We start from the raw sequence: 9,881 nt of genomic DNA on the forward strand, positions 1-9,881 counted from the left end.
TTCGCGCAACCTGGGTCGCGCCAAATTCGGCTTGCGCGCAGACCACTGTGCCACTCGATGGCTTGCGTAAAAGTACAAGCTTATATTGTTTTATAGTCTAAACTTTAGACACGCCCGGGCCTTTGTTGATTGTTTTATTTTTTGTATGTTTTTTCTTTTCGGATTTCTGTTATCTTTTATTATGTGATATTTTTGCAGATCATTGTATATTGAAAAAGTGTTCAATATATATAACAAAAATTATCATCGTATATTATGCAATAATATTTAGTGTATATTTATAAAATAATATTCAGTGTGTATCGTAAACTTTTCTAGACAGTAAACTTTTAATCTGCATCGAGATCCTAAACTTTTCTAGGTGGTGTATAAACACAAAATTCTTATTTTAAGATAACTTCGGACTTCAGATAGCTTGTGAGTGCGGGGGCTATTTCTCGCTTATTGTGAGACATAACTCCGGCTCGCCTCTGGTGTGGTGCTACTGGGCGGACCCATTACTTTAGCTCCAACACAAGTTTTCCTGTCTGTGGTTTTCTTATCGATTTTTTCTATGTTTACAGTGGTTTTCTTTGTTTTTTTTTCATTTTCCTTTTCCTTTTCTTTGGTTTTCATCAATTATCTTAGGTTTTTTAGTCTTTTTTATTTCAACACATGTCTACATTTTTCATATACATCATGAATATGTTTACACACTTTAACATATTTCCTTTCTGGTCTTTTTTTGAAAAAATGTCTACATTAGTGTGATACAGCTGCTCTCTCACTTGTCCGCTTGCTTTTTGTGGGTTTTTTTCAATGTTGGATTGTTGGTTTCCTATATTGGTTTTCTGGGACAATGACGAATTCAGAAAAATGATCAGGAATTTGAAAAGTGAAAAAAAATTAATACAAAAATTACAACTTTTTTAAAACCCCATGATTTTGAAAAATATTAAAGCTGTGTAAATTTTTTGTTAGCATAGTTTAAAATGTATGTGACATTATGAAAATGTTAATGATGTATTCATAAATATGATATAAGTATATAGATATATGTGAAATATATTTTTAAAAAGTAGATGTTGGAAAATAATAACAATGCATTTCATAAAATTGTTAATCTTGTATAGATTTGTTTCCTGATGTATTTTTTTACAAGGTTCATAAAAAATATAGACATCAAAACATATTTTTTTTTTGTAAATTATGCATTAAAAAATAAACATGTATAAGAAAAAATGTTGCTGTTGTATACATAAAAATGTACAAGACACATGAAAAAAAGACACTAAAACATATATTTTAAAAAAAATGTTAATCACCCATTTGAAAATGTAAACGTGTATAAAAAATGTTTCTAGTGCATACGAAAGATGTACATTGTGTGTGAAAAATATTTTTTGAAAAATTTAATTATGTACTCCCTCTGTAAAGAAATATAAGAGAATTTAGATCACTAGAGTAGTAATCTAAGCACTGTTATATTTTGTACGGACTTAAAAATACTCCCTCCGTTCCTAAATGTAAGTCTTTGTAGTGATTCCACTAGGTGGACTACATACGGAGCAAAATGAATGAATCCACACTTAAAATGCATCTATATACATCCGTATGTAGTTTATAGTGGAATCTCTATAAAGACTTATATTTAGGAACGGAGGGAGTATTAGACATGTACTAGAAAAAGTCTCTGATGTATGCGAAAAAATGTATAATATTTTTGATGGGCCTGAAAGCCTTGTTATCTCGGCCCCTTCGTTTTCTGTCGAGAAATGTGGGCGCCTTCACTTTCCCCACTCGCTCAGCTCGTTGACCCATCCAGATGAGCCATCACCTCTCCGCCACCACCGCCGCCGCTAGCTCGTCTCCCAGCCGCCGGCCGAGCGTAACCTCATTCCCGTCGCCGCTCCACCAACCAAGCGCGCTGTTCCAGCAGACTAACTTCGTTGCCACTCGCACAGAGAAGAGGCCCGCACCTTCAGTGGCCGCCGCAGCGGCGTCGCCGGTATCACCCCTGCTGCACAGGTCAGGTCCCCCTCTCCCTCTTCCTCCGTTTGTTTGCGTTCTTGTCACTTTTACCTGCAGTAAACGGTAGCAAGCAAACCGTACACGTTCGTCGGGATATAGTCGTGGAGCAGCAGATCAGGCGCAGGAAGCTGTACTGAATGTAACAAACCATCTTCGTCAGATTAGCATCTCAGATGATTCGGTCGTACCAAGTAGTTAAACCATGGAGAAAACACATACACATTTTTGCATCTTCATATCAAGACCCATCCACACCAACACCAGCGCCAGCACCGGCACAACTTGCTAAATTACTACACCAAGTAGGTACTCCCTCCGTCCCGAATTACTTGTCTTAGATTTGTCTAGATACGGTTGTATCAAGAAATGTTTTAGTGTTAGATACATCCGTATCAAGACAAGTAATTTGGGAGGGAGGTAATAGTTCCGTCTACTCTGTGAACTAACCGACGAAACAAAACTTTGCTTTGATCGTTCCATAGGCTCGAGGAGATGAGTGACCATGAGGCAATCCCTGAAAGGTGATAAGCGTCATCTCCGAAACTCGCATTTTTTCCTCTTGACGACGATGAGCAAGGATGCTGAACTTTTCCCTGTGTGATTCAGGCTTGCTGTGGTCACTGGTGGAAACAGAGGGATCGGCATAGAGGTGTGCCGCCAGCTTGCTCTCCAAGGTGTGACGGTCATTCTCACAGCAAGGGATGATGAGAAAGGAAAAGCTGCGGTTGAGTCCCTTTGCCGTGAATCTAACCTCTCCAACATAATCTTCCATCAGCTTGATATACTGGATGCTGGTAGTCGTGCCTCATTAGCGCGATATATCGAGACCAGATATGGGAAGCTCGACATTTTGGTAAAATCATTTGTTTCTTCTTCTGTAGTGAATGTCTTGCCGTTTGTACTTTTGTGAGTCCCTATAATGAAGATAGGATGGACACTGCAGGTCAACAATGCAGGTGTTGGAGGGGTGGCAGTAGACCAGGAAGGCCTGAGAGCTCTCAACATTGATCCTAAGATGTGGGTATGTATACTTGGAAACAACTTCCATATTGGCGTCCATGAGAAGGGGAACTCAGACACAACCATCACCCTGTAGGCTCTTGAATTTTCAAATTAAACTAAAAACTTTCAATTTGACTCCTTTCTGACTTTCAGCTTTAATTTACATCAACTTTCAACTGATTTTCTAAACTTGTGCATCGACCCAAACATCTGAGTGTCGATAGAGATGGGCTAATGTGGCAAAATCTGTTGATGTGGCTACTGACATGGTAAAATGGCATGCTGGTTTGTGTTAGCAAAACCAATCTTCGAACTGCTTGAATGTTCGAGCGGCTAGAATAAACTTACTCATCCCTCATATGCCACTCACTGTCTCATGGACATATAGGGCCTGGACCTACCTTGTTGGCGACACCAATGAGGGGTTTCAGAAATGTTGAGTGGCATAAAGTACAAGTGTATTGAGTAATGATACTAAGCCTTGACACTGCTACCAAACTACTCCCTCTGTAAGAAAATGTAAGACCTTTTTTGTTGAACCACTACAAATAAAAAATGTCTTACATTTTGTTACGGAGGGAGTACTAAACATTGACAATGTTACAAAACTGATTTCCTTTTGCTATCTCAATAGGGCAACCTGGTGCATGTAGCTTTGAAGTGGAATTTTGCATTGATACAAAATAGCGTCCTTCTCTTTTAGTGATTTATTTTGTAATTTGTCGATTTGCTTCGGACGGAATCTACAAATTTTGCACAAAAGTACACATTTGCTCCTCTATGCCTCCTGCAACTGTAGTCAGAATATTCATGCCTGATTTTGGCACAATGTTCTCATGGGAGATTTTGAATTATGTGTTTAATTACAATATAATTTCTGATTTGACTTTCTGGTTCAGCTATCGGGCAAAGCAGCTCATCTGATCGAATCGGTGATTGTACAAACATATGACGAGGCCGTAAAATGTCTTAACACCAACTACTATGGGCTGAAATGGGCAACAGAAGCTCTTCTTCCTCTACTGAAAAAATCCACATCAGGAGCAAGGATTATCAACACCTCCTCCCTCCGTTCAGAGCTGCAGGTTCATCCTCGCTGCAACAACAACTGTAGTAAAAAATGTAAATGGAAAATTTAGTCACCCGGCCTAGCTGCACCTGTACTGTGTCCACCAGAGAATGCCGAACGAGAAGCTGCGGGAGTCCCTGCGCGACGCCGACAGCTGGGACGAGGCGCGGATCGAGGCCATGCTGAGCGAGTTCCTGGAGGACATGAAGAACGGGCGGCTGGAGGTGGCTGGGTGGCCAATGATGCTGCCGGCCTACAGCATGTCCAAGATGGTGGTGAACCTCTACACCCGTATCCTGGCGAGGCGGCACCCAGAGATGCGCATCAACTGCGTGCACCCTGGGTTCGTCAAGACGGAGATCAACTGGAACACGGGGGTCCTCCCACCGGAGGAAGGCGCGAGGGGCGCGGTGATGCTGGCGCTGGCGCCTGGCGACGGGCCCACTGGCTGCTACTTCGACCAGACGAAGATGGGGGAGGCTTGGTGATCGATGGTTACACGACCGGTGCCATTTTGTTTAGGTTTGCTTTTTTCCACGCTTCAGACCTTCAGTTTAGATGTTTCTTAGCTAGGCTGGTCCAGCAAACATGATTACCATTCGCTGCATTGTGAAACGCGTCTGCAATAATAAGAGGTCTCAGCTTAGATGTTTCCTATCAAGGATTTAGTAATGCAATGTTTTTACTCAATTTCTTACGACAAGTCTATTGCTGTTTGTCTGTCGTTATATGGGTGTCTGATCAAGGTCTGTGTTTTCATCGTAAGCCAACTGGGTTAGCGAGTTGTGATCCCCAGTGGATCACCTTGTTCCTATACGAGACACCTCCCTCTCTTTGAGGGGTGTTGTCGGGTGGCAAGCAACTAGGGGGCCAAAGCTCAAGGCGCCCGCCTTGCTTGGTTATATGAAAATCCTGCTGCGTTTGATTGATCCTCCGAGACCTCTGAAGCTCCTTATAGCGTGTTTGTGTTTGTTGTATGTTGTCGTCTCTCTTCCCCCTGGAGAATTTGAGTTGTTGTGCTCCTTGTGAGCTTTGTAAACTGCTCTTCCCTTCTCAATCACTGGATTGCGACGCTGTTGCTTTTCGTCAAACAAACAATAAAAAGTCTGTTGCTGTTAATGAAGGCAATGATGCTGTTGAGTGACCCCAGTTCAAGACCCGAATCACAACTTATCTTTCTCAGTGTTTTTCTTCTGTACATGCTGCCACAGGTGTCTTCTGGCAAGGTGATGGCACAGTGGCGGTATTGGCGACGGGGTCGAAGAAGCAGAATCCGGTGCCATGTCCCATACCCTTGCGAGCTTCTTCGCCAAAGCAAAAGGTACGGCCTTCTTCCCAAGCACTAGGAATGGCCGCCGCGGGTTCCTTTTCCAAGGAGGTCGTCTCATCTTGGTTCAGTCCGTGTTCTCCGCAATCCTTATCTTGTGTTTCTGCCTGTTTGTAGAGTATAATCTGATTCGCTGAGCACCAGAAGATTGGTCCACTGGAACGCCAAGGCCAGACGTTCCATGCACCCACTCGGTCAGTGTCATTTCTCCCATTTCTTAGTGCAGCTCCTGGTAATTTTCGTTTTAAAATATATTGATAGAAATGACCCGTTCAACCTCACCTGATTTCATGACTAAGATATTGTCATTTACTACGATATTTTTGTCCAAGGATCTGTTGACATATAGCACGTACTCTTTTTTTTTTTGCATCGAATATAGCACGTACTCATTTATGAGATGATAGCAGATCATATCTGGGGATACAGAACCAGCAGGTATTAACTTTGAAAAATTAATTGTCCTCCAATTTTGCAGATACTTCAGTAGGAGTATATTTATTCAATATCATCAAGAGAATGGAAGATATCTTTCCCCATATCCCTATTCCGCACCATAAAACCGGGTAGATGCATTACCCACGTTCCTGCCATCCCAGTAACATTATCATATCTTCCAGATTTAGCGCAAATTAAAGTCATTAATGTGTTGCCAAAGATGCGCTGGATTTATCAACTGATGATTAAGATATGCCAAAAATAAGGCAATGCATTAATCATTCGTGCTGTATAAAGATTACCCGGTGATTAATACATGCCAAAAATAAGGCAATGCATTAATCATTCGTGCTGTATAAAGATTACCCCGTGATTGATCCTATTCCAGCATTGCCATCATCTTCCTCGTGTAGCTGTTCGTGGCTTGAGGAATGGCGTCGTTTACGAATCTCTCCGTGCCACTTCTCTTGCTCACCATCCTCTTTCCTACACTCGCACTGTGCTATATCAATCCAGATGCCACAAGCGTACACCAAAATGCCACAAAATCCTCTGCTTCCCGTGCTTACATCGTGCTCGTAGAGCCACCGCGCTCGAATGCCGGCGAAGACGCCCACCGCCAGTGGCACGAGTCTTTCTTGCCGACCTCGTTGGCGGATGAGTCCAGCGAGTCGCGCCTTCTCCACTCCTACACAGAGGTGTTCAGCGGCTTCGCCGTGAGGCTCACCGACGCTGAGCTCGACGCTATGGCTAAGAAGCCAGGGTTCGTGCGTGCATTCCCGGACCGAACGCTGCAGCTCATGACCACCCACACGCCGGAATTCCTCGGGCTAAAGAACGGCACCGGGTTCTGGAGCCGGGCTGGCTACGGGAAGGGAGTCATCATTGGACTACTCGACACCGGTCTCTATGCGAAGCACCCTTCCTTTGACGACCATGGAGTTTCGCCACCCCCAACAAGGTGGAAGGGCTCGTGCAAGGCGGCCCGGTGCAACAACAAGCTCATCGGTGCCAAGTCACTCATTCAGGGTGATGAATTTGGTGACGAAGAGGGGCACGGCACGCACACCTCGTCCACTGCCGCCGGGAACTTCGTCACCGGCGCATCATACCATGGTGCGGGCGTGGGCAAGGGCACCGCGGCTGGAATTGCTCCTGGCGCTCACATCGGCATGTACAAGGTATGCGCCAATAGACGCTGTAAGCAATCTGCCGTACTGGCAGGCCTAGAAGAGGCCATCAAGGATGGTGTGGACGTGCTCTCACTCTCCCTTGGCGGTGACACGAGTGCCAGCTTCGATGACGACCCCATTGCTATCGGTGCATTCAGTGCTGTGTCCAAGGGCATCCTCGTGGTGTGCGCCGCCGGCAATAGCGGTCCGAGGATGGGCTCGATCACCAACGAGGCGCCGTGGTTGCTCACGGTCGCCGCCGGCTCCGTGGATCGGAGCTTTGCTGCTGGCCTGCATCTCGGCAATGGCAGGAGCATCGACGGAGAAGCACTTACCCAGAAAGTGAGTCTGAGTTCAAAGTCACACCCTCTCCTCTACTCCGAGGAACGACGGAACTGCAATTACAAGAGTGACAGTGGCATCACCGGTAAGATCTTGGTCTGCGAAGGCACTAGGTCGAAGACTCAACAGTCCAACATCCACAGAATAGTGGGTGCTGGTGCGGCTGGTGTGGTGCTGTTCAACGATGAAATCAGCGGCTACGCCACCATGGTTCAGGATTTCAACTCCAGTGTTGTACAGGTGAGCGCGGCCGACGGTGATGTCCTCATAGCTTATGCCGCGTCATCAGAGAGCAGCTCCATGGCCTCTCTCATCTACAACAACACACTGTTTGGTGTCCGTCCGGCCCCCGTTGTGCCCTTTTTCTCTTCCCGTGGTCCAAGCGTCGTCGCCCTCGGCATCCTAAAGCCGGATATATTGGCACCAGGCCTCAATATCCTGGCCGCGTGGCCGCCAAGCACGAGCTCTGGAAGGGGCCCTTTCAACATCATATCAGGAACATCCATGGCGACGCCACACGTCAGTGGTGTCGCTGCACTTATCAAAAGCATCCATCCTGACTGGTCGCCAGCCGCCATCAAGTCTGCCATCCTAACGACGTCGGACATCGTTAATAGCACTGGTGGCTCAATCTTGGACGAGCAACATAGGAAGGCCGGCGTGTACGACACAGGCGCCGGCCATGTGAACCCGACCAGAGCCGCAGATCCTGGCTTGGTGTACGACCTCAGTGTCACTGACTACGCCGGCTACATCTGCTGGCTCCTAGGTGACAGCGGCCTAGCAACCATCGTGCGCAACTCAAGCTTGACCTGTGCAAAGCTGCCCAAGGTCCACGCCGTGCAGCTTAACTACCCGACGATAACCGTGTCAGCGACATCGACGCCATTCACAGTAAAGCGGACTGTGACAAACGTTGGGCCAGCAAACTCGACATTCACAGTGAAGGTGGACGCGCCAAGATCACTGACAGTGCGTGTCTCCCCGGAGACGCTGGCATTCTCCAAAACCGGAGAGAAGAAGACCTTCAGCGTGTCCGTGAGCAGCCACGGCTTGAGCGAGGAACTGCACGTGGAGGGAAGCTTGAGCTGGGTATCGGAGAAGCATGTCGTGCGGAGCCCCATTGTTGCTGTCTCCCCAAGAGGCGATACTGCTCCAGACCCATCACCATGAATGATGTAATTAGTAGATGTTTACTTTGTCAACATAATAATAAATAAACAGTACTAATGGAAATTTGTATTATGAATTACTGGTGCAAAATTTTAGGTTAATGCGTCTGATATTGCGTACTTGATATTGCGTCCTGCTGCTTAATGCCTGTTTGAAACTCCACCGACCTTTTTGTTCAGAACAGGAAAACAGAAGCCGATAACTTCTGAAACTCTGGAGGTGCATTTGTCTCTGTAAACTCTTGTCAGATAAGAAACAGAGAAAATGGGTGGAAAGAGAGGCGATTGTGTCCATCACAGGCCATCTGCAATTGAAAGTCTTTTTTGCTTTAATGCAGACCCCCCTCTAAGTGCTCAACAAAAGAAATGTGAAAATTGTTGGTGTAAATCTCGTTACAAGTCTGCATGTTTCGTACAGTTGTATGAATGTGCAAGTTCGTGGGTTTACTGCAGACATGTGTTTGTGAGTTTAAGTCTATTTTTAGAGAGCTGTGCTAGACGCAAGTTGTCTTTGTTTTCACATATGAATACTCAATATAAGCGCGTGTATGCTAGACGTGAAATTCATGTTTATAGTGCTTTTGTGCCATGTGTGATATAAGCGCATATATGCTAGACCAAATATCACCATCACTTGGTATGGCAAAGAAAGTTGGGATGCATTCCATCAAGCCCAATATCCAGGATTCCAGGTCGTAGTAGTACTGTGCATTCTTGTTTGGTCTTTCACTAGAAAATGACATTCTTTTTGTTTAGTTTTACAACAAAAGGACTTGAGCATTGTTACCTTAATCTCCTTCCTCAGCGGTGAGATCTTGAACATTGTTTTAATTGCAGGATTGTGTCACATAGAAAAAATTCATGCACTTACCGAGTTTCCATTTGCTCCTGTCACATGGGAAATGTTTCTTTGGCTACTATGGCACACAACTAATTCTTGATCTTTGATTCAGAATAATTTCACAGAAAGATTATGGGGATTTACTTTTCATGACGCTTTGATTTGTATTTGGGAAGTTTTCATATGGCCCACTATGCTCTCAATTGAAAAAATGGAAAATTTCATGATCAAACCTATTGAAAGTTTTTCTTTGTTTAAATGTCAATTATGTCTTATGCACCTAATCCTTCAAAAAGTCATGTGGTTTTTCTATGCCACATCAAACATATTTGTACTTGCTTATTCATGTGGTTCCTATTTATGTAGAAAATGGCATGTCATGACATCCAATTCATGTGTTTTATCTATTGGGCATTTTGAGAATCCTGCAAATTGAATAGGCCCCAAAGAAAATTCACGTATCTCCTATGATGCAACCAAATAACTTTGGTTCCATATTCGTTTGTTT

The 9,881-nt window shown here is 44.7% G+C and overlaps 2 protein-coding genes across 5 annotated transcripts; both read left to right on the plus strand.

Annotated features, from left to right (window-relative positions):
• Positions 1-1,751: 1,751 nt before the first annotated feature.
• LOC123043640 (short-chain dehydrogenase/reductase 2b) lies at positions 1,752-4,736 on the plus strand. Of its 4 annotated transcripts, none has more exons than XM_044466157.1 (6): positions 1,752-2,007; positions 2,493-2,531; positions 2,617-2,863; positions 2,954-3,031; positions 3,912-4,097; positions 4,189-4,736. In XM_044466157.1, the coding sequence occupies exons 1-6, from the start codon at positions 1,805-1,807 to the stop codon at positions 4,567-4,569; spliced, it is 1,134 nt and encodes a 377-aa protein (XP_044322092.1). In that variant the 5' UTR covers positions 1,752-1,804; the 3' UTR covers positions 4,570-4,736. The 4 variants fall into 4 exon arrangements, with proteins under 4 accessions (XP_044322092.1, XP_044322093.1, XP_044322094.1 ...); XM_044466159.1 differs by lacking the exon at positions 1,752-2,007 and adding an exon at positions 2,016-2,316; XM_044466160.1 differs by lacking the exon at positions 1,752-2,007 and adding an exon at positions 2,016-2,312.
• On the plus strand, positions 4,563-8,596 carry LOC123043639 (subtilisin-like protease). Its single transcript, XM_044466156.1, has 4 exons — positions 4,563-4,603; positions 5,293-5,402; positions 5,526-5,602; positions 5,887-8,596. Exon 4 carries the CDS (start codon positions 6,278-6,280, stop codon positions 8,531-8,533), a length of 2,256 nt encoding a protein of 751 aa, XP_044322091.1. The 5' UTR covers positions 4,563-4,603; positions 5,293-5,402; positions 5,526-5,602; positions 5,887-6,277; the 3' UTR covers positions 8,534-8,596.
• Positions 8,597-9,881: the final 1,285 nt, after the last annotated feature.

Source organism: Triticum aestivum, chromosome 2B (assembly GCF_018294505.1).
Source record: "Triticum aestivum cultivar Chinese Spring chromosome 2B, IWGSC CS RefSeq v2.1, whole genome shotgun sequence".
Classification (NCBI taxonomy): Eukaryota; Viridiplantae; Streptophyta; class Magnoliopsida; order Poales; family Poaceae; genus Triticum; species Triticum aestivum.

What these genes read in the sequence shown, in the direction of transcription:
- LOC123043640 (XM_044466157.1), top strand. Translation starts at nt 1,805, where the DNA reads ATGAGCCATCACCTCTCCGCCACCACCGCCGCCGCTAGCTCGTCTCCC. An exon ending in GTATCACCCCTGCTGCACAG is followed by an intron (nt 2,008 to 2,492) that starts GTCAGGTCCCCC and finishes ATCGTTCCATAG; the next exon opens with GCTCGAGGAGATGAGTGACC. An exon ending in ACATTGATCCTAAGATGTGG is followed by an intron (nt 3,032 to 3,911) that starts GTATGTATACTT and finishes TTTCTGGTTCAG; the next exon opens with CTATCGGGCAAAGCAGCTCA.
- LOC123043639 (XM_044466156.1), top strand. Translation starts at nt 6,278, where the DNA reads ATGGCGTCGTTTACGAATCTCTCCGTGCCACTTCTCTTGCTCACCATC.